This window comes from Phalacrocorax aristotelis, chromosome 12 (genome assembly GCF_949628215.1).
Source record: "Phalacrocorax aristotelis chromosome 12, bGulAri2.1, whole genome shotgun sequence".
Lineage (NCBI taxonomy): Eukaryota > Metazoa > Chordata > Aves > Suliformes > Phalacrocoracidae > Phalacrocorax > Phalacrocorax aristotelis.
Genome location: NC_134287.1, coordinates 6,457,454 through 6,481,255, shown reverse-complemented (window position 1 = coordinate 6,481,255; position 23,802 = coordinate 6,457,454). Strand labels below are relative to the sequence as shown.

The 23,802-nt window shown below is 47.9% G+C and overlaps 2 protein-coding genes across 2 annotated transcripts; both read left to right on the top strand.

Annotated features, from left to right (window-relative positions):
• Window positions 1-11,294: 11,294 nt before the first annotated feature.
• Window positions 11,295-12,297, top strand: LOC142063507 (uncharacterized). The gene is made up of 3 exons (XM_075107313.1): window positions 11,295-11,502; window positions 11,676-11,896; window positions 11,983-12,297. The coding sequence occupies exons 1-3, from the start codon at window positions 11,295-11,297 to the stop codon at window positions 12,295-12,297; spliced, it is 744 nt and encodes a 247-aa protein (XP_074963414.1).
• An 8,764-nt stretch (window positions 12,298-21,061) lies between these two features.
• LOC142063764 (uncharacterized) lies at window positions 21,062-22,626 on the top strand. Its single transcript, XM_075107878.1, has 3 exons — window positions 21,062-21,338; window positions 21,498-21,736; window positions 22,267-22,626. The coding sequence occupies exons 1-3, from the start codon at window positions 21,101-21,103 to the stop codon at window positions 22,624-22,626; spliced, it is 837 nt and encodes a 278-aa protein (XP_074963979.1). The 5' UTR covers window positions 21,062-21,100.
• Window positions 22,627-23,802: the final 1,176 nt, after the last annotated feature.

The following is a 23,802-nucleotide window of genomic DNA, read 5'->3' as shown; positions in this document are numbered from 1 at the left end:
TAAATTATGGTGTTGTAAGTTGCCTAAAAGGCAGGAGGTGAATATCTGCCTTGTAAACCTGTCCTGTGTCTTAGCTGCAACGTTATTTTATGTCTTGAATCCTTCATTCTAATACTAGGGTTAGTCTTGTCATTCTGATGTTGGCATTATGTAAGTGAAATACATACTGGTTTTAGATACTAAAACGTATCTTGTGTTTTAAACTGGTAGCATTCAATTGTCATAATGAAATTAAGAGCTTAGAGTACAGGACAATTTGAGCTGCCATTATCAAAGAAACAGAATTTGGAAAGCTTTACTGGGCACAGGTGAGCCTGAGCATCAGACTCGGAATTAAAACCTCTGCAAAGAGATGCTTATTTGTGATCTCATCTCATAAAGCTCATAAACAGTAACAGTAGTAAATGACTCACTTAAGTAACAGATACACAATAAGGTTTTTTGCAAACAAGCTAGGGAAACAGGTCTAGGAAAAACTGCTAAATGGCAGAGCCACCTTTGTTTGGATAACCACAGAGTGGTTGACAGCGGCTTGTTATGAAAATGCAAGGTTGTGTCCAGTAGGCTCTGAAGAGTTCTGCCGGCGTTTGGTGTTACTTCATGCCTCCATTGACATGCTCTGGTTTTTGAAGGTGATGTAAATCTGTGGGGGTCCGCAGGCATGCTGAAGATGATGGTTAAAATTTAAAATTATCTTGACAACTTGGAAAAATTACACACAATAAAATAAGGTATGTTACACAGAGACATATGCGAAGTTCCAGGATAATCAGCTGCACAAATGTAGGCTAGAATTACTGGTTTTTTGTGGAAAAGGGAGGATAAAGAGTAAAGTCACTTATGCTGGGGAAGTGGTGTCTTCATATCCCCTTAAGGTATCTCCTAATTCTTTGTCTCTTGATGCAGATAACTGAAAGGGCAAAGGTTTGATAATACAAGGCCAAAAAAAGAACAGATAACTCCTGAGGTGAGTATGTAGATCCACAGACGTTAGCAAAGTAACTTTCCTCCATGAAGGTAAACTGCAGGACAAAGATAGGATATACCTGTTAAAGACCATTGTTGGGAATACAACATCCCCCAAATTAGTTGCTTTAAATGAAAGATAATTGACCAGAAGACTGAAACCAAGGGACGTATTGCAGTACACTGTGCTTAACATCCCTACCCTCACCACCTGCTTATCCCTCTGATGGTAGCGGGGACGTGCTTTGGCCTGAGCCTGGCATGGGGACAGTTTGGATGTAGCTGTGGGTGTTTAAGCTAGTGCTGGGACCATGGGGAATACTACTAGACCTATAGCACACAAAATGTTGTTGCAGTGTGTTGGAGGGAACAAGCCCATGCGGGAAGGAAAGATGGGAAAGAATACTAAAAAGTATGTCAAAAATGTATATAGTTGCTTTAGAATCTAAAGACAGGCCTACACCGTTCGTTCCATGATTAGATTAAAAGGGCTAGGTGCCATAGCATGGGCTCTGTAACTCATCATCAGCCAGAGAGAGAGTGTGGAAACTTCATCTGTACAAACAGGTTACTATTTAAGATTTTACTGTGATTAATAGAGAGAATCTAGTTGCAAATCTGAAGGTGGGAAGCAATCAAGGTGAAAGTTACCATGAGACAGCCGAGTTCATGATTCAAAGGAAAAAAATAGATCAAAGAAGCAGAATAGCAGCAGTGGGCTTGAAAAAGGCAAATTTCAATAAACTTAAGGCATTGGTTCATGAGGTCCTGGGGAAGGAATTCTAAGGCAAAGTTCAGGAGAGCTGAGAGTTTCTAAAAAGAGGTTTCTAAAACAGGGCATATTTTAAGTAACAAGTCTATCCTCATGCGAAGGAAAGCAAACTGATGGAGCAGTTTGCATTAGGGGCTCATCAACGACCTGAAAAAATAAAAGGCTACTGAAAACATTAGGAACAGGAAGACTGCATTGGCAAGAACAAATATAAAAGAACAGCACAGCAGGTAAGGAACAAAACTGGACAGACAAAATGCTCTTGTCAGTAAGCAAAAAGCAAAACAATAAAAATGGATTCTTAAAGAATTTTCTATTATACAATAAGTGTTCTCTGCTTACCAGGAGGGGTGAATAAGTACCAGGTGGTGCAGAAGCCTGCAGCGTTTGCTGTTTCACTCCCTACCCTCCAAACAATGTGTATCATGATCAAAGTTACCTGGGAAACAGGAATGCAGGTCAGAATGGGAGACTATCAAGCTAATTAGATTTATTGAACCATTAAATTCTGTTTTAGTTTGGTCTATAATAATAAGGAGCAAAACTGAAATAATCTTGGAATTATATTTTTGATGGAAGAAGAATGAGTGAGCTCCCAGAGAACCAGAAAATAATGTTACCTATCAAAAGCAGGCAAGAGCACAGGAATGGCAGAAAGGCAAGGTAAAGAGAATGACGGGGGGAATCAGCCAGATGAACTGATACAGAAAAGATAGTGAAAAAGCTGTCTAAAAATATGCAAGTGTAGTGACTAATTTAAAAGGCTAGCATGCATTTGTCCATAAAGTAATTTTTAAATAACTTGGTTGTCTCCTTTGTCAGGGTAACTGTCCCAACAGAGAAGAACAAAACAGTATGTTTTATGTTAAAGTGAATAAACCCCTTGACAGCAGATCCACCTGACCTAATTATCTATTAGGTTGCTAAGATCCAGAGGATGGTACTGTAAGGTGGATACACAACTATTTAACACATAATTTCAAAGGGCAATTACCAGTGTCAGATTGTGAAGACAAACTGTGAGTGGGATGTGGTAGGGGGAGGATTACCCCTGTGTTACGAGTGAAGAGCAGGTGCAGATCCCTCAGGGATGAGGCACAGCACTCACAGCACGTGAATGCTTTGGATTTATCAAAAGGGTAGCAGCGTTACCACGGTGGGAACCCTGGGGTACCAACACTAATCAAATGGGGACCTGATGCAGTGGAGCCCTGCTTGGGAGTGAAGCTCAAGGGAAAGCACTGCAGGGGTGAGTAATAAAAGCTGCGCTGATTAACATATCATAATATCCTGTTTTGCGAACTGTTGTAATGCAGGTGCTGTTTTCCAAATTCCAAGATCGGCAGCCGGCCTTCACCTTGGCACCCATAGACACGGGAGGGAAGCGAGCTATCCTGGCTTACCCTAACAATGAGATAAGATGTGCTTGGGACTCCGCGTACTTGGATGGGGGAGGCCAGCTATCCTGGGTTAGCAGTCTTCTCACGCCCTACACCATATCATTGCAGCTGGATCCAATCGCGTCTGGAACTTTTACTAATTAAATACAGGGTGGAATGGAAAGCACACTCACACAACATACAAGGTCAGAACTCAACAATAATCATGATAATGGTTTAAATTTAAGCTCTAAGTCTTAGTTCTGAAGGATAAATATGAAATGAAAAATAACTGCAGAACTTCAGAAAAAATTGCTGGGGACCACAATAGATCACAAACTGAATATGAATATATGTGTATGGTTTTCAAAAAGGGAAGAAAAAAATAGGAGGAATCGGGAAGATGCGAGGTGTACTGTAAGAGAGCCATACGCGACAGAAGGTAACTATTTTGCTGTGTTTGGCACTAGCGACGCATCTGCAGGATGCTTTACCACGTAAGGACTGCACTTAAGAACATACAGGCAAAATGAGAGAGAGTAGAGGACAGTAATAAAAATACGTTTAGAAATCCTAAACAGTGAACAAGTGAAAGAATTAGACTTAAGTAGAAAATATGAGATTGAGCAGGACTGTGTGTGTAAAATGTTGCTCTAAAAAGTTATTGTAGCTATAGAGGGAGGTTTCTCTGTGCTCTGTGAAGCTTAAGGCAAGCAGTATTAATACTGAAGCAAGGGTGATTCTGTTTCAGTTTTTACATTGGAGAGCTTCGTGTGGAGCACTGGAATAGGTTACTTACCTGTAACGCACCTGTAGGACCCCCTTTCCTGTAAACCTGAAAGAACAGATCAGATAAAACTGTCTTGAGTGCCCAGCCCCACCTGGTCCTGTCCCTGAGAAGGGAGAGGAGTCACCAGTGAGCTTCGGGCCCTCTGTGTTCTCTGTAAAGTAGATTGGACACAAATTAAAATACTTACCTGCAATCAGGGAATGCTATTCATTTGGTTATTAATTTCATTGTATTCCAGTCACTTTAATTTTCAAGGTTTTATTTACATTTTTCCACTGATACATAGCAAAAGAGTAGGTGTTGCCAGGATGTGCATTATTTGAACTTAGGTAAAAGATATTCTAAAGGGATATTGAATTTCCGTTATAGATACGTGCTAATGCAGTGGAAAAGTGACTTTGGTCTAAAAGCAGCGGACATGCACGTCTCTGCGATGGGGGAGGGTGGAAAGCCAGTCTTGCCAGTCCTCTTAGCTGCCAAGAACTGAGGCACGATCCGTGGATTCTATGATTCTCTCGCAGCCTCAGCTAAACTGCAACTTTTTCCTTTCCTTCGTGTAGCGGTTTCCTGCATGTGAAGTCTTAATATAACCAGGAGATGGCACAAGAGGCCCTTGCAGCCTTTTAGATGTACCCGCCGCGCTAAGAGCAAAAGTCTCGTGAAAAACGGTCGGCCGTCCATGCCTGCCTAACGCTGCCCGTTAGGAACAGGCAAACACGAGATGGCAGAGATTTTTTTGTATTCCATTTTTTAAAACGAATATGTGTGTGCGTTCAGCTGCTCCCTTTAATCTTTTAGAGAAATGCATGCACACACAACTTCATAATTTTAAATCTTAGTTACCTTCTCTCGATGTGTAATGCACTTACTGGTGTAACACCTGTTAAAGGAAGTACGCTGCATTGCTTGGAGGAAACACAGACATTGAATTACACGTTACAGGGGCAGTGTTAAGCATCTTATCTAACTACATGCCTGTCCTCACCCATTATAGGCCAGCTTTTCCCTTATCAGCAAAACAAGGGGAGGTCAGGATGTGCCTGTGCGCCCTGTTTTTTGAGGTGCAGTGAAGGTAGATGGACAGTCGTTTGTGCTCTGTTGCTACAGTTCTGCATCGTGCCAAATTTATTCCCTTCCTCAGCTAATAGTAACATTTGCAGGGTACTTAATGGAAGTGGCTGGAAGGAAGAAAATAGGAAGAAACATTGTATAGTGAAGAATACAGAAAAGGGGAAGAAATAACTAGAAACATGAAATGGAGAAGAGCCTTGAAGTCGAGGGGGAGGGGGGGGGTGAAGGTAACATTTATTTCCATTTAATTTGAACAGACTGGTTTTGGAGCAATACAAAGATCTGATTTGTATTAGGTGTGAGTTAAGGGAAGGGAGAATCAGTAAAATATTTTCACCGCTGGGACCAATGCATTTCAAAGCAGCATTGTATGGCATAGACCAGGATGGGCACAGAGGGTGATAGATGACCCAGGGCTGCCAGCTGTGATAGCTCATTCTCCTGCTGACTCATCATGCTCAAATGCTAACTCTAAAACCGGGGGGGGGGGGCGGGCTGGGAAGATTAATTCTTTAATAGCTGAAAGTGAAAAGTTACTTTTAGGAATTAAATGCTTTAGTCATAATACTGCTAAATCTCTTTAGGAGGTATTTGTGGGGAAAAGAAAGTAAAAAGAATGGAACATTTCACATTTAATGCATTCTTAGTTTTATACGTAACAGGTTGTTAAATGTAACCTTAGAAGTAACCATCGTGAAAAAAATTATCTTTCAGCAAAGAAAGAGACCTTGATCTGGTATGTGAAGTAAGCCTCTCTGCTAGGTTTTGAAAAGATTTCAGGGTGTCCAAGTGTGACATTTTGTGCTCTTGATCAGATCATTAGTCCAAGTAATCTGAGCAATTATGTGAATTTGCATATGCACATTATTCTCTGTAGGTACACCTCATATACTAGATAATTCATATTTTAACACAACCCAGATCCTAAAGCATAATTATGCACCTAAAAATTAATCCCTACCTACTTCGGAAAATAAAACCATGTCTAAAGCCCTTTCATGCTGCTTCCTTTCAACAAATACTTTCAAAAGCATAATTACTAGTCTAGATAGAATTAAACTACATAAAGACTTCTGAGCAGTTTTGTTTGAGGAGTGTTCATTGAGATCTCTCTCAATGACAATAAGACAGCAATGAATGCTGAAGGAGGATTTACGTGCCTGAAACATGGCTGGTTTTCCAACTATAATAGTTCGTCTACTAAAAATAAAAAAGAAAGTGTGCTGGTGAACCTTTCTTCTGTAACAACAGTGGCACATGTTTTAAATGTGGTCCTGATTCGTATCAACTTTTTCTTTTTTAATAAGCTTAAATTTGGGTAAGGAACTGTTAAAAACATAACACATGGAAGTGTTTTCTTCATATTTACGGCATCTCTCTGCAGAATAGATATTTTTTTAAAACATTTCACCGATTCTGCTTGGCTGCTGGTAACAGCCTTATGGTAAGGAGCCATGGGAGCTCTTGGCACTTTGAGTGCTGTGTTGATTTAGATCAATTCCAAGCATGATGAGACATTTAATTTTCATTTTTTCATCGTCACTGTGTTTATTCCAGGCCCTCCTGGTATTTCTGCACATATGGTCTTTTCATTCCTCATGGAAAAGTAGCTCTTACTCTGTCAAAGATGAAAGATTATAATAATTGATAATAAAGAGATTGGTTAGAGGCCATTTGTAATGATTTTAAGTCCTAAAGAGTGGTTTCTCAGAAATTACAATGGTTGGATAAACATGCCAGGGCAAAGACCATACAAATAGTACAGCCGATGCCAGCAGCCCGTGCTTCACTGGGCAGACCCTCACTGGAATCTCCATGTCCACAGATGAACATAGATCCTCCTCTGTCTCCTAAGCTGCCTTTTTCACTCTTTTAATTGCATTGCCACCTAGCTACTCCCAAGGACCCCACATTCACTCTAGTCTCACAGGACCCTCCATGGTTACAAGAAAGGGTCACCTGCTGTTAGAAAATGGCAGTCCCCTCCTTTGGTCTTGTGTCCTTCCACTGCAACAAGGCCAAGTCGTGGCACTTTTCTCCAGTACCTGTGGGGAGCCCAATGTCCTTGGCAGTCCTTAGTCTCTCTTGGTTCCTTCAAAGCTTCAGTAGGAAGGGGATACCTCGGAGCACAATCCTGCCTCTCTGCAGGGCTCTGAGCTGGCTGATTAGGGCAGGGCTGGCCTTTGAGTTAGAAGATGTGGAGCAGCAATTAGTTCTCAAGGGCTGGGCTGTTATCCCAAAATATGTCTGTTAACAACTGCCTTGTAGGCATCCAAGCAGGACTGGCCAGTTCTGGAGAACCTCCTCAGCCTGAGACTAATGTTGCATGTATACACTTCTGTGGAGCTGCTTTGCATATAAGCACCATTATCTTGATCCCATCCTACCTGTGCCAGCCAGATATCTATAAGGCACTTCTCAGCCTCTTTGGATGCAGCTGCTGCTCACAGGAAACATAGGGCTCAGTGTCAAGTGACAGATCTCAACACACTTTCATTCCATTCCCCTGGGTGCTAAAATGTTCCCTTTTACATCCCCTCCCACAGGATGGCTTGGCCTAGGGTGGCATTTGGCATTATAATCCTCCGTCTCCTTTGGCCCTCATGAAGCTGATGGTCCTTATTTTCATGGGGAAGGTGCTGACTCCCCAAAGAGAGCAACTAGGTATCGTAGAAACCTCTACATAAAGTATTGTCGTTATCTTAAGTAAATGGATCTCAAGGCTTCTGCTAGTGGCAGTCCTGTTGGTATGTCTGAGCTCTTTGTCTTAACGCCCTTGCAGGAGCAGAGTGAAAGGTCCTATCTGTTCCTGCTTCACTCCCTCTGACAAATTCCCAAGGACTTTAGCATGAGCAGGTTTTCATCCCATTGGCAACATCACTTGATTTTAAACATGGTATTTCTGAATCACAGTTTAGCAGAAGGTTTTCAAACAAACACCTAATGAATAATACATAGAAAGAAGGCAGCTTAAGAGTTTTAGATAAAATTAAACTAGCAGCTGTTAAATATTGTAGCAGTCATTACATCCAGAAGTCGTCTGCCATCTATCCAAGATACTTACACATTTTATGTGTAATGGAAATGAGATTTGGTTTAACCTTGTCACAACGTGATCAATTTGTGCCTCTGAGAGCTCAACATTTGATGCTGGCTTTTGGCTGTGACATTTGCCTCAATAAAATGCAATTAATAAACCAGCAGTGTATAAAGATGTAATTTGCAGCTCAGATGGTGAAACTATCTTAAAATCTGCAAAGAAACTATGTGACAGATGTATCAGTGGATGTTAAAAACCGAGATTTTCTACTTTTTAGAGCACCATTTTATGTCATGTATTCTTTTTGTCCTATCCAACAGCCTGCCAGGTGCCTTTATGAGTCAATATAAAATAAAGCTGGAAAAAATAATGTCATACATATAGACTGTTTTATGCTTAAAAAAATATTTGTGTATATATATGTTATACAGAGTATGTAAGTAGCATATATTATTTATATTTTTATATATATATATATAGTGACTAGGAATTGAAATAATTCTGGGCACAAGGGAAATATTTATCTCCTTGGGATGGGATCTTGCCCCATCTGTGATGCAGAATGCTGTTGAAGTAAAGAGAGATATTTAAATTGAGAAGGAAGCTTGCAGGAAAGTTACGCTTCCTTTTTCTGATGTTCATGAGAATTCAGTCCTTGAGAAAAACATTTTGCCTCACCGCAAAGGAGGCTTGGCAGGATTTTTCAGGCAGGCAATGGCACTAGTGTTCCCAGTCCTGACTGGAGAGGCTGCTTCCAGGCCACATATGAAGCACAGCTAACTCCGGGGACTTATCTTCTAGCAACTCAGTTAACAGAGCAGACTCCTGCATGTCGCCTCTCCATCTCCTGCCTGCTTGTTCTGCTCTAGGAAATACGTTGGCACCAGAATTGGCTAATGCTCAGAACACTGGTATTTTGAAATATTTCCTCAGGTTTGTGGTGGGGGTAGCCGTCACATTTACCTAATGAAAAGAATAGTTAAGAACCTGTGCTTGGAATATTTGGGGTGGGGCAGGGAAAGGGGTGGGGGTGGTGGGGATTTTTTATAAAACAGAGGAAATTTAAGGCCAATCATGTATATTTTGGTCAAGTAAACTTTCTAAACTTTCCATTTTTAATCAGAAAGTGTTTGGGAAGAATAAATGGATTAGGTTTTAAGTAATTAGATATCAAACACTATCATACAGTGAAAAAAACCCAAATACATACATCCCGCACAGCTTTGTTCGTGCTAGAGATGTTTGTAGGCTTCTTTAGGTATGTAACAGATGTACAGGAGGCATTAATGCTTGAACGTTTGTTTAGACATTTTTACACCAGTTCCTTTAGTTTCCTGCAGGAAGCTTGTTTAGTGGACTCAGGCTACGGCTGTAGTGCAGGCTGCAGAGTCAGTCCCGACCTATGCAGGTGAAAATCAAAGGGCTCCAGGAGGACTACGGTCATGCCTGGTTGTGATAGCACCCACAGGTTCTAGACTGGTTATTAGCTGCCTTTAAGTAAAGGTGACACCAGAATTTTTGTTGATCAGAGACAATTAACTCTTGAACTGTGGCATCACTGGTAGAGCAGAGGACTCAGACTATGCCACGAGAATGAACAAGCAAGGAGAGACAGCTCAGAAGGCATTCACAAGTCAAACCTGAACATCATTCAAGGAAACAACTTTCTAGTAAGCAGAAAATGGTAGGATTTAGTGATGGGTGGATGGATGGATGGATGGATGGATGGATGGATGGATGGATGGATATAGCAACCATCCTTTGAACAAACAGGAAGTTGAAATGTTGGGTTTAGGAAGAGATAGAAGAAGAGGGTTTGAGTAAAACTTTTTACTGGATTAATATAAAGAAAAAGATATAACTTTATAAGATTAAAACTGAATACATTGAAAGACTTAGACATAAACTAATTAAATAGGAGGGGTTCAGTCTTCAAGCCTCTACCCCACTGACAGCCTAAGAAATAGAGAGAGGCATGGTTATGTTAACTATCATCTCAGAAAGTGAATGCTGAGAAGTCCAGCAGGAGTGGCAGAATAACCAAGCAAGTCACAGGGTAAATGGATATTAAAGCACCGGGTTTGTGTGCAGGTGGGAGAGGGTGAGTGTAAAGCAGAAAGCAGGAACAAGGACAGACAAACCAGACACACAGCCATGATTTCTGGAGGCACACCAAGGAGGGGTGTGACCAGAGTTATCAATGGTGCGGTAGTTCCACTCTGGTCTTACACAGGAAGGGAGGATGGAAAGGGGAGGGAATGCATGGTTACCCTGCAGTGAAAAGCTGCCTGTAAAGCACCAGGAACCTTTTGTTAACATACTACAGAGGCATTACTGCAGCAGCCAAGTGTTCCTGGTGTACACAAAACCCAGAGATTGATGGGAACAGTTCTGTAAGACATGCACAAGGTAATAAGAGGAAAGACAGGGAGAGTAAGACATCGGAGGAACCTGTGTGACCTGCACAGCTGCAAGAGATCTGAGAGGGAAAATATTACATGAATTTTGTAACCTCTGCAGAAATCTCAACAGAACGTTAATTCTAAGGCAACAATAGCCTTTTTCTGACCCTTTAGTCCAAAAAACATACTTTATATAACCAGCCGGGAGCAGGCCAACAACCGAACAGCCTTGACTTTCACATTTTTCTGCTTCACAGCCTTCTCCAAATCCCTCACCCTATATAACTTAGGTCGTATAAGGTTATATTAGGTTAAAGGTGCTTATAACCTGCTGCTGCAGTCCCGGGAGAATGCAATGACTGAGTTTATCCACTTGCTTGCCTCAGCCCAGAGAGAAGCAGGCTTGGGAAGATCCCTTTAGCCAGAGGATCTTCTGCGTGGAAAGGAATGGAAAAGACAGCTCTAGAGAAAGGGGGACCGGGAGCAGCAGCGTCCCCTCTCCCGCCCGCGGCCGGGGGTGCTGGGCCCAGCGCGCTCCCCCGGGGGTGCATTCCCCAGCGCCGTTTGAGGCCGCTCAGCTCTATAAATGCCATTTGCATCGGGATAGGATGTAACAAGAGCTGTAAATCACTGACGGCGGAGTGAGCTCCTCCAGGGGCAGACACGGCGGAGCCGAGCCTCCGCGAGCTGTGGCAATGTGTGAACGGTATCTGTTGTCGGGGGGGACGGGGACGACTGATGGCAATTAGACGATACTTATCTGTCCCTTTGATGTGTATTTATACAAACAAGGTTTTCCTCTGGGACTTGCGGTATAAAGGAGAAGCCGTGCTCCCCGACACCCACCTTCCCGGCATCTCCGGAACAAGGCAGGATGACCAAGGCCCCTTTCTCTGTGGAGTGGCTGTCCCAGAGCAGCCAGGCCCTCAGGAGCCCTACCGAGGGCTCCCCACAGCGAACATCCTCCGCCGGCCACCGCTCCGTCTCCAGCCCCGGCTCGAGCGAGCGGAGCACGGAGCAGTCCGCCGGGGCCGGGAGAGAGGGCAGGAGCAGGGAGCGCTCGGCGGCGCCCCCCGCTGCAGGTAACCGCGGTCCCCCGCGGCCGCCGGGACCCCCGCGGTGCTTCCGCGCTGGGAAGGGAAGGACGGACAGACCCGGCTAAGGACCTGCGTGGGGGCGAAGGAGGCGGGCGGGCGGGCGGGCACCCCCGCGGTTCCCGGGCCTGCCTGAGCCCCTTCTCCCTCCCTCTCCCCAGGAGCAGGCGAGCGGCCGTGGGGCGCGGGGCGGCCGCCGCCGGAGGGGGGTCCCGGCGGCTCCTGCCCCGAGGGCGCGGGCGGCAGGGGCGGGCGGCGGCTGCGGACGGCCTTCAGCGCCGAGCAGCTCAGCACCCTGGAGAGCTCCTTCCGGCGGCAGCGCTACCTGGGGGCGGCCGAGCGGCGGCAGCTGGCCGGCACCATGCGGCTCTCCGAGGGGCAGGTGAGCGCCGGGGCCGGGCCGGGGCGGGCCGGGCCGGGGGCCCCGCTAGCCTCATCTCCCCCCCCCCTCCTCCCCCCTTCCCCCAGATCAAGACCTGGTTTCAGAACCGCCGGATGAAGCTCAAGCGGCAGCTGCAGGAGCTGAGGACGGAGACTTTCTGCAGCCCCCCTCCCCCTTACGGACCTCAGAGCGGTGTGCTGTCCCTGCCGCTCGCCTACGTGGCCCGGCCACCGCCTCCGCCCCGGCAAGGGGCTGCCTCTGGGGGCTTCGCCTTGGCGGCGCTGCCGGCACCCACCCCGGACCTCGGCAGCGCCTGCAGAGCACAGCCCGTCGGCTTTTGGGCGGCGGCACCGTGCTTTGTAGGGTACAGCGACCCCAGAGCTTTCTTGCTGGGAGTCTGACTCTCTGATACGGACTATGACTCAGGAGGATTTGCACTACTGAGAGCTATCTGCGCTGCCCTGGCCTGTAACTGCCTGGTGGCGTTATGATGCAGCACTGAGCAAAATATTTTACACAGACGTGCTGGACCATCTGAATCATGGACTTCAGGCCCCTGCATTTATAGGCAACTGGGTAAAATAGAAACACAGTGGGACAAACAGTAATATAAATGGACTCTTTTAATAAACCTAAACTTTTTTCCAGCTCTCAGGTGAATTCCTTCCGCAAGGATTGTAGAGCTATTTATTCTGCCCTATAAGAGAGCTCCTCCCCATTAAAGGAAGCATAAGCTCCTTATTCTTTAGATCTATTCTGGCCCCCTGCAATTTACTGAGGGTGAGTGAAAAAAAGCGTGAATTTCATAGATTCATAGAATAGTTTGGGCTGGAAGGGACCTTTAACGGTCATCTAGCCCAAACCCCTGCAGTGAGCAGGGACATCTCAGAGCCCTGTCCAACCTGACCTTGAATGTTTCTAGGGATGGGAATTTCCCTATGTCCTCTAAAGCAGGTATCCAACCCCTTCAGCTGCTTCCTTGGTGGCACTCTCTCTGATGGGATTGCGACTTTAACCAAATATGTGGATACACCTGTTACTACTACTTAATACCAGGCTTACTCTAGTAGCGGAACAGATGCTTACTGTCAGAGCCCTTTAAATAACATAGAATATGAGATTAAGATGTAAAAAGTTACTTTCTAAATAAATATATCCTCATGCTTTGATATGCAGCCTCAGTAGATTAGTAAGGGTGGGCCTCTTGCCTAACAGCTCTTGGAGAGGATCTAGACTTGAAATTTCTTATCAACGAGAGTATCTCAGCATCTCACATAAACCTAATGGGGTATGAGGGTGATGATCAAAAGAAATGTAACATTCCAAAGCTGCTTTTTCCTAAGTAGCAATAAAGTTTGTTACCATTGTGCTAAGCAATTTTAAAATTTGAATAGTGCTCTATAAAATTTAAGATCAAAATGGCCTAATTTCAGGCTGGAGAAAGGGCTCTGAGAAATGATCCTTGACTGATGTAGGTTGCCATAAATCTTTCAAAATCAATTGTCAACTAACATGAAAAAAGCAATAAAAATTTCCATCCCTTTACAGTTGATCTCAGGGGTTATTAGAAGATTTCCGGAGCACTTGTAATCTGGGTTCATATAACGAATGGTCTGAAGGGTCTTTGTCAGTCATCCTTGCCCACACCTATTTTCTTTTGCATACAGGGGCCAATCTGCCACTTGAATACACTTGCCTGGAAAAAAGCAAGGTTATGTGCCACTGAACGCTGTGGCCTTTGCTTTTTCTGAGTAGCTGTCACATTTGGAGATCTCCCTAATTATTTTGTAATCCATCTTGTAATTTTCTAGCCTTTTGAGATATTAGTATTTCTTGCAAATGTGGCTCTAATGCAAGAGTTCAAAAAAACTAATAAGGTCTCAGGTGCTATCAGTCTTGCTGAGATCTCTTCAGGAATATGACGCACTTCGGGATTAAGGAAATTTGTTGACACAACATAAACATTCCCATTGAATTGAGGCTTATTTCCCAAAGTCAGGTATTACTGAACAGCTATATTGATTCAAAGCAAAAGAAAAATCTGCACTTCTCTCTGACTGTTTTCAACTGTCGTTAGGGAACTGGGATGTTTCTAGAAAGCTCTGCCTCGGTGAATGTTTTTTCTCTTCTCTAAAGCAGTGACATTTTTAAAATAGCAAAACAGTCAAGGCCAATAAATCTACAGTTTACCTAACAAAAGGAAAATAAAAGTGGTCTTAAGCGTAAGACTCGATTTGGTTATCCCATTTTCAAGGGGATCGTGGTTTAGGGGTTAGGTGAGCCCCTTATAATCTTGCACGGCCTCGGAGGAGATTGCCACCTCTCCTCCAAACGCTTTGCTCACCCCGTACAAGAGGAAGGGTAACAGCCCTTCGTGCTGTTACTTGGAAGCCAGTAACGGGAGGTATCGGGGCGCTGGGGAGAGGGCAGCACCGTCCCGCAGCGCTGCGGGAGCCCCCAGCCCCGGACCAAATGGGGGGGGGGAGTGTGTGTGTGTGTGTGAGAGAGATGAAAGGGCTCAGGAGGAGAGAGGGAGAACAAAGTGCTCCCACCCGCGGAGGGGAGCTGCTTCCGTGGGGACAGGGTTTGTGCGAGGCCCCCGCCCCCAGAAGGGTTTACAGGGAGAGGCAGGAGCACACGTTGTCGCCCTCTCCAAACGCCCCGGTGAGCTCTCTCCCGCGGGCAGCTCGGGTTGCTCCCTGCCGGGGTGTCTGTCCCGTCCTTCCCCGGACCCACGCCCGCCGCAGCACCGGGCCCCCCGCGGGGGCCGGGCTGGCGCCCCAGCACGGCTCCACCGAGGTCCTGCTGTACTCGAGGGGGCGAGGGGAGCAGGTCCCCCTCCGTGCAAAGGTTTAGGGCTAAGCCAGAGGCCACTGGGGCTGCCGCGATGGCGTGCGGTGTTGCAATCTCCGCCACCGTTTAAGCCCACGGGGGTTGTGGGGACCGCGCTGGGACAAGCAAGGCCGCGGGGCAATCTCAGAGGCGGAGGCTTTGCTTGCGGCGGGGGGGTGGGCGTGTGCGCGTCCCCCTAGTCTTGCCGCGGCGGGGGCGCGGGCGGGCGAGCGGGGCGTCCCGCCCGCGGGGTACGAGCTGCGGGGCAGAAGCCGGGCTCTGTTTGAAAAGGTGCTAACGATCGCTTAACATAATGACTCCTCGGCCACACTGTATACTCGGCAAGCACACGAACTGCCTTGCCGGTGTTTCGGCAGCGCTAGCTTGCCAACACCGTCCCGTTTCCCGGCAATTGCTCGAAGGAACGCGAGAGGTGGTGCTCGCTTGGCTGGGTCCCTAGCTGTAGCAGATCCCTCCGGATATCTCCGTGCTAATTCCTCTTCTACCTGCAAAAATAGGCTTTCTCTAGAAGGTAACTACTAGGTTCCAGTGGTCTAGAAAACTGTGTGTGAAATCATGCCATTTATTTAAAGCGGTCGAATTCTGTTACTAAAACGTGGTTGCGAGTTCTCTCTTTGAACTGGGAGAAATAAACCCAGACAACCCTTCGTGGTTTACTCTTGCTTGGTTTCTTATTTTTCTTTTAAATGTCCCATCCACCGCGGTTGTCCCCCTCCGGCAGCACCAAAGGTGCCTTAGTGCCAGCGCCGGCCCCCCGCCCCCGGCAGCCCCCGCCGGAGAGCGAAGCCGTCGTGCTCCGGCCCCGGGCCGGCCCCGCCGCCGCTCTGCCCGGCAGCCCGGCCGGCCGGCGCCGGGATGGACGCTCCGCCAGCGCGGCGAGAGCCCCCTTCGGTTCCCAGCGCTCCCCTTCGCGTCTTTAATCGCATCGCAATAACCATCAGCGCCGGAATGCTCTCCGGCAAGGCAAAGCGTTGTCTGCAAGTCAGCTACAAACGCAGCAGCCGAGCCGATTAGCTGGGGAGGAGCGGAGTAATGCTTGTGCGGTGAAACTGTCGGGGCTCTCGGGGAAGGGGCTGTATAACCTGGAAACGGGGCGGGAGGGAAAATCGCCAGAGCACTAACTTCAAAGCCTTTCTCTCCTGCCGTGCGTGCGCGGAAGGGGGGGAAGCACGATTGAATTAGCACAGCGGTAACGGCCGGGAGCCGTCTGCAGCCCCCGCTCGTTAACGCCTGTCCCAATTTGGCCAGAGCAGCCAGCGGGGGACTGGGAATAGGGTCGGGGTATTCCCCCCCGCAGCTCCCAGACACGGTGGAGCCACTCCAGGGACCTCTTTACAAACCAGGTGAAGTTATTCGGCGTTGTGTGCTAATCGGGAGAGATCTCGCCGTGGCAGGCCATTACATCTAATTGCTGCCCATTATCTCTTTCTTTGATACGCAATTAGATGACAATTAACTTGATAAATCCCACCTAAGTGGGGGCAGGAGGAAAGAGGGGAGTTCTTTTGGTCACGACTTGTTCCTTGCGTAGGCTTTACTACTTTTCCTTCATAAGCGCCTCTTAAACTCTTAAGCCTCGATATAGCGTTAGCTTCTAATAGTACTTACTAGCGAGCTAATCCTGACATCTTTTTAGTATTCAGGTAGGTGAAGTGTTTTAATTCTTATTTTAGTGCTCAGTTATTCTGCCCGGGCGATCCTGAGCCGCTGCGGAGGTGTCACAAGCCCCAGGCAACGCGGGGACGGCGCGCACGGCGATTCAAGCGCTATTTTGTTTCGAGCTAACTTGCGCTCACCTTATCGAGGCGCTTTGTCCATTACCTGCGCAAAGAACCGAATGAGATTTCCCCGATACACTGTTTTTAACGCAAAGCGCGTTTGCTGCCACAGCCGGGGAACGGGCGAGCCTGGGCCGGCAGCCTGCGAGCCGCGGGGAGGGCGCAGCGCTGCGGGCTGGGGCACTGGCGTCGGCTAGTTGCGGTGTGTTAGCCCGCATTGTTCCCGTGGGCAAAGGAGCGACCGGGAGATGGCCCTGTTAGTGTTCACGGGTACTTCAAACAGAAAAGCGCCTATTCCGAAACAATCAATCTCGTTGATGCCTAATTGACTCTCTAATAGCACCTATCAGGACATCAAAGGGGGCGCTGAATAACCTAGTTAGCATTTCCAAAGGGGAGCAGCGGAGGGTACAAACAGCGATCAGCTGTCCCACCGGCATGGGCAGCCCGGGGAAGGGGCCGGGGCCCAGCCCTGCGACTGGCCACGGTCCTGGCGTTTTGGATGGCCCGGGAAGGAGCGGGGCAACGTATCTTGTCTTGCTAGCGCTTTCCGGCAATGTTAAACCTCCTTCCCTGCAGTAACTCAGCTTACTGACTTCTGAAAGGCCACCATAGACTCTCTCCTAAAAAAACCTGCTGCTTGTTTGTGCAGCTAAATATGGGGGGTGGGTGGGGTTGGGTTTGGGTGCGTTGGGGTTTTTTCCCCCGGGGGTGGCATTGCGGTTTTCTTACTGCATCCTCTATCATCTCCACTTCTCCAGTTTCGTCAAGAAGACTTTAAAACCTCTGTGCTTTTCAGAAAGATCAATGAGATCTGCCTATGACAGAGCAAGTAACTTCACAGCCCAGGAGGTCCCAGGTCTGGAGAGGCAGTACATCAGCTCTTAATCTATGATAAATATTATGATAGGTTGCTCAGTGTACTGTTTTTTCAGGGACTGCTTCTTAGAAACACAGCTAGTAGAAGGGAAGCTGGGAACCTGAAGGTTTGCCCAATTACACTAGAGACTTTTCGAGAAGGTTTATTCTTCTATTTTCTAATTTGTGGCCACTTTTTTCCTATGCTGTCACACAAAACAGGTGGGATGGTACGTTGGAGGACTTGGCACACCAACAGCATTCTTGGGGAGTACAAGTACTTCAGCTTCTAGTAAAGGGTGAGCTTCTAGTAACTGGTGCAGGAAGTGTTGCAGCCTAGATAATGGGCTGAACCTTCCCCCCAGCGATACATATTTGAATGTAGACCTGCTACAGTCATGCCTGTTCTCATGGGCACACGCGCTTCATGTGTGTACACAAAGCCCCAGAAGAAATATTCCCATTGTGTACCAGTGAGATAAAGCTACCATTTGTCCCTAGAGGTCTTGTAGAGTTCACATGAAAAGAGCACTTTTTCTTGATGACCTTAGTCGTAATTCTCACGTCCTGGCATTAATCACTGAACCTAAATTTCAGGTATCATACTGAGTTGCAAGTGCACATTAGTTATCAGTAAATTTCTTGAAGCAAGCATGTTTCTTATAGTTGTAACGCTTACGTGCAAAACCAGAACAATAAATATTTTGAAATATGATTTGAAGAAATGGGTCCGCTATATTCTTAATATAAATCATGTAACAAAAATATATGTATCTTCCAAGATTCTGCAGTATCTCTGAGTTCTGGGTATACAGAATTCTATGTGAAAAGGCATTAACTTCCCTAAACACTGAGATTTGTTTTTGATCGTAGTTCTGTCTCAGTTGAAGTTTCCAGTAATACATAAGAATTGAGAGGAAGTAAATTTGTATCTCCTTTAAACACCATATTTCTGCAAGGTGAGGGGAAGATTTAACTGCAGCTGCAGAGCCTCTATCCACCCAGGGTCCGGTGTCGTCAAAGTTTTCAAGTTTCTCAAGCTGCCACCTCTTTCCGATGGGAGCTACAACAGCCATATAACACCTCTCACCCCTTCCCCATCTGTTCCAGGGTTTTGTGGTCCACAGATGCAGCTATGTTCATGGGGGGTGTGTGTGGGGGGGTATGTTCTAGGGTTGAGTATAAACATCTTGTTCAACAGGCAGTTCAAACTGGATTCTAACTAAAAAAGTCAGTTTTCATTGACTTTCAGAAAACAGTGGGATGGGTCAGCTGCTTCCTTGCTGCCTCAGTCAAATGACAGGGGAAATGGAAGCAGCTATTCAGGGGTACTAACAGTTTGCCTCTGTAGGACACATAATGTATAAAAGCAAACGTGTGCTCTGGTCTCTTTGGGCACAGCACTGAATGGTCATTTTATGTCTGATTTAATTTTGGCGGTAGGGGTGAAGTGTCCCTCCCTAGATGGTAGTCCCTGGGTGTCCCTTTGTGTCTGGGTGGGTAACTGCAGGGCACAGGGGACCCAGGGCTTGGCATAAGTTTCACCTGCTGCAGAACTGGTGGGGAGGCCCCCTCAGGGGCGAGTGCACTGCTTGCTGGGCAGGTGTATGCTCAGCTTAGGGGCTCCTGAATCCCAGTGGTTTTCAGATACTAACATCCAAACTTGTTTTTGGCAAGGCAGTCATGCTCTGCAGATAGTACGCAATGCATTACAGGAAGAACTTGCTGTAGATTAATATATATGTAGTGGAGCCTGAGTTTCTCTGCTTGGATTTGTCCACACGTGGTTATTCAGAAATGGCTGCTCTGAATTAAGATGGAGATAGTGAGTATGGTGGTACATTTTCTCCAGAAAAAAAGAGGGACTATACACAGGTGGATAGTTCAGGAATAGTTATTAAATCTAGGAGTTATTAAAATTAATGTGCAGGCACTTAGCCCTTTTGGGGACAGTGAGTCACCTATCCGTGCTTGACTTAAATGTGTCTGGAAAATGCTATGGGGTTTCAAGGCTCCCCTGTTACGGTGGTTTTGGCTGGGTCAGTGGCGCTCACAGGTATGTGCTTCTGACCCAGGAAGGGAGCCCGGTCTCCAGCTCAGTGTTCAACTGCTTGGGCTTTTGTGCTGGCTTGTGTGTATCAGCCAAAGTTACAGTCTTGCGCTACTGGTAAGTGAACCTCCTTTAGCGGCTGTGCCTGGCACCCCATAAGGAACAGGCCGATGTGGCTATCGGGGTGCCAAGGCAAGTACAGCCTCTCCTATTCCTGCCCTTAGGGGCTGGTGTTGTAAGCAAAGCTCCAGGAGGAATCCAGCTCCTGGGCTCTGTGGGCTTGGTAAGGTTTTTGCATTGCTTTAGTGCCCGGGCTTTATCACTCCCCTGGAGCCAGGGTCGGGATAAACTGGTGTGGCCCTTGGGGGTGGGAGGGGTTGATAACACACCGTCGAGTTACGGGAACAGTTGAAACGATGAAAATGGGTAGCATTAAAATTATTTTCTCCTCTGATCTGTCATTAAAAATTAGGGAGTTGGTTTGGTTGGGGTGTTTGACCCTTTTTTTTTCTTTTTTTTTTTTTGAGAAAGAAAACTCACATCCAGTCTTACGTGAGGGAACAGAGATTTTTGCTCTGTTCCTAGAAAGAAAAAAGCTCCCGCCCCGTTAGACCCAGGTTTATGGGGTTTACTCTTTTCAGTTTTGCCTCCTGGTTGGAGCGCCGAGGAGTTTAGTGGAAACTGAGATCCTGCCAGCGCATTCATCCAGTTACAGGGATGGGATCGCTTCCTCTGGTCTTTAGGAAGCACCGAGGGTTAGCATGCGTGTTACCCAAGTATCGCTACTGCCAGTGGGGTGGTGGTCGGGGCGGTCTTTTTCACTGTGGTGGCTAAAAGCCGGGTGTCAGTCGGACACAAGAAGAGGCCGGACACGGGCTGAGCTGCCGGAATGTCCCTTTCCCCACCCGAGCTCTGCTGGGGAGGGTGTCTTAGTGTCCTCCCTGCATGAAAACTGCTTCGTTCTTTTCGGGAAGCGACGTGTGGATTGGGATGGTTTGAAGTTGATGAGGTGCGAGCTTTGCTGCTCACTTAGTGCTTTGATCGCTATACTCACTGGGAGACCGGTTGTGTTTTCTGGCTAGACAGACGGCGCCAAGTTCAAGCTGAGAGGGCCCGCGGCCCCGCTGACTCCAGAGCCCCGCACGGGGGTGAGGGCTCAGCCCCGGGGAGAGGGACTCCTCGGTAGAGGTTCCCCACGGCTTTTCCCCGGGCGGCTGGTCCCCGCCGCTCCTCCGAGGTGAGGCGCCCGGCGGCGGGTCTGGCAGGCCCGGCGTTACCTTATCCCTCGCCTCCCGTTCCCGGTTTCGGGTACCCGCGCAATGCGGGACCCCGCGGCTGAAAAGGGAGCGGGTAAAACCGCGCCGTTATCGGCACCGCCGGTATCTTTAAACGCCCCTTCGCGGGGCCGGGCCTGCCCGTGCCTTGCCCTCCGGGGGAGAGGGGCAGCTTTGCACTTCAAGGGGGTCTCCCCGGCCCCGCAGACACGCTGGAGCCAGGGGCTGTGGACATTTGCCACACGTGTGAACTCCCCTCCTCGCTGGCAGCTGTTATCTCTGCTCCATTCCCACTTTGATGTGGGTTCACACTTGCAAACGAGCCCGCCCGGGACCGGAGTGTCCATATAAGAGCGGACCGAGCCCGGCGGTCCCGAAGCCCCTCTCCACCATGAACCAAGCCCAACTCCCTTCGGCAGAGACCAAGCCCCACGGGGTCAGGCCCCACATCTGCTGCGCGCCCCCTCCCCGCGCCCCCACCTCGCGCGGCGGTGCCCCCCTCCTGCTCAGGGCCCAGCCCCGACGAGGGGCGCCGCGGCCGAACCAGCCCGCGGCCAGCGAGCCCTGCGCGGCGGAGCGGGGCCGGGACAGCCCCCGGCAGGCCACCGACCCTCACCCGTCGGAGCCAGGTGGGTGAGGAGGGACAGGGAGAAGAGGGGGGACACGGGACCTCGACTCCCGTCGGTGCAGCGGCCCGGCAGGACGAGGGGAGGCGGAGGCAACCCCCCTCCCTGCCTCTGGAGTCGGGGAAAAGACCTCACCGCCGCCCCTTTCCCTGCCTTTCGCAGCTCCCGAAGGCGGCTGGCTGAGCGCCGACGAGTCCTCGGGCTACGAGAGCGAGAGCGCGGGCGGGGATCGAGCCGCTGCGGCGGCACCGGGCGGGACCCGCGGGCGGCAGCGGCGGGCGCGGACCGCCTTCACCTCGGAGCAGGTCTGCCGGCTGGAGAAGACCTTCCAGCGCCAGAAGTACCTGGGGGCCTCGGAGCGGAGGAAGCTGGCGGCTGCCTTGCAGCTCTCGGAGATGCAGGTGGGTCCCGGAGGAAGCGGATCCTTCCCGCCCCCGCCGGGCAGGGGCAGCCGGGCGCAGCGGCCTTCCCTCGGCCTTCCCTGCCCTGCAGCGCGGTCTTCAGCTGGTGTTAGCAGGGGCTGCGGGAAGGTTAGGGGCATCCCTCGGGCATTAACAAGTTGACACTCGGGGAACTTGGGGACACTTTGTACCGGGGAGGTGTCGAGGTTCCATATTGTTCCTTAATGAGGTGAACGCCTTCTCCTTGATGTACAGCGATCTGCCTAGACCTTGGAAAGTTTATATACTATCTTAAAGACTCCAAGTGATTAAGCTAAAATCGCTGAACACGGACACTCTTCCCCCCTACACCCCCCGGGTCCTCGGCCCTCGGCTAACTAGGGAGAAAGCATCCCTCCAACTCTGTCTATTCGAGTGGAGCAAAATGGCAAAGGCAGCCGAGATACAGTTTTTCATAGTTCGCACGTTATTTTTAAGCAAAGTCTCCGATATGTCTCCTCCACCCCCACCCCGTTCTTTCTGTTACTCAGATCAAGACCTGGTTTCAGAACCGGAGGATGAAACTGAAGCGGCAGATACAGGACCACCAGCAGAGCCTCGTGTCTCCGGCTCCGCTCTACGGCTACCCGCCGGGGAGCCCACCCGCCCTCTTCCAGGAAGGGCTCCGGTACCCCTTTGCCCCACAGCACCAGAGACTCCTGCCTTTCACCCCGGTGCCTGCTGTGCAGTTCGGCTTCTCCTTTCCCGGATATGATGCACTACAAAGCACCTACGGCTTTATGGCAAACGAGCTGCCCTACTACCATCAACGCTTTTTTCCTCATCCTTCTTTCCACCCAGCTATTCAGAACAAAATGGACAAACAATGCCACCCTGTATATGCGTTATAGGGGAGGGGGAAAAAAAAAAAGGGGGCAGGTCAAGGGGGAAATGTGTTGTGTGCTGTAATGTATTATTTTGTGCTCAGAATCTCTTGTCTGATTTCGAAGAGTATGTTTTTATTATTTTAAGTTAAATATGAAAAGGAATAACTTTATATTTGTACTAACTGACATTAAAATTTATTAGATGTGATGCCACTCTTAATAGCCTATCAAACAAAAAATTAGTATTTTTTCAATATTGGCAGTCTACTATCTTCATTCAAAAGATAGACTGGAAAGAAGCTGCTGAAAGGAAACTGGAGGGAGAAGACCAGTAGCAGAAACTTGCATTTGCCAAATTTCCCATGGCACAGGGCAAAATTATTAAAGTTTAGTCTGAAACTGTCATGTTAAGAAACTGGGTTTCGTTGATATGAATAAACTTTGAACAGAGTTACATGTGCTAACTCTGTAAGGTCGTGCTTGTGCGGTGTAAATGACTGTGGTCACCTGAACTCTGGTTTTGGGTAACGGGGGAGGCTTTAGATGGCTTACCTGACTTTCCTACACTCCTGTGGGGACACAGTCTGTGTGTTGTTGTGTGCATTTGGGAGCCTGGACCTTCACCGTTGCATTGCGCTGCGCTTTTGGCCAAGCGCTTCCTCCAGGAGGAAAGATAAACTGTTGGTGAGTTTTTCTTCTTGAATATGAATCAATTTATTGCTTTGCATTTCCGGTCCCAACTTCTACCCAAAAGCATCAGCTGTATTAATTACAAATGCTAATTAAGTTGGTGTGTCTTTAAACAGGCAGTTTAAAGCCTTCAGTATGGAATTTTAAAGTTTTATAATTACCAAAACACACCTTGTGTTCCGTTCATAGCCATATCATCTAAATGGGGGTTTAATCTGCAAATTCGGCCTTTGGTTCACCATTAAATGTTTATGATAGTTGCATATTTTGAACTTCTTTTAGTAAACTGAGCCCTTCAGAAAGAAACCTTTAAAGCAGTAGCTCAAGTTTTTGCTCTAACAATCACGAAATCTGCTGTTTCTTTGTGGGGTCAGTTTTTACTCTCTCCTGAAATAGCTCGGTTAACACTTATTTCTTGTTGTTTTAGAGTTAATGAATTTTCTTTTATTCACCTGAAAGGTCTTCTAAATGCATTAGAAACTAAGTTGATTGCTAAATGTTCCCCCTCCA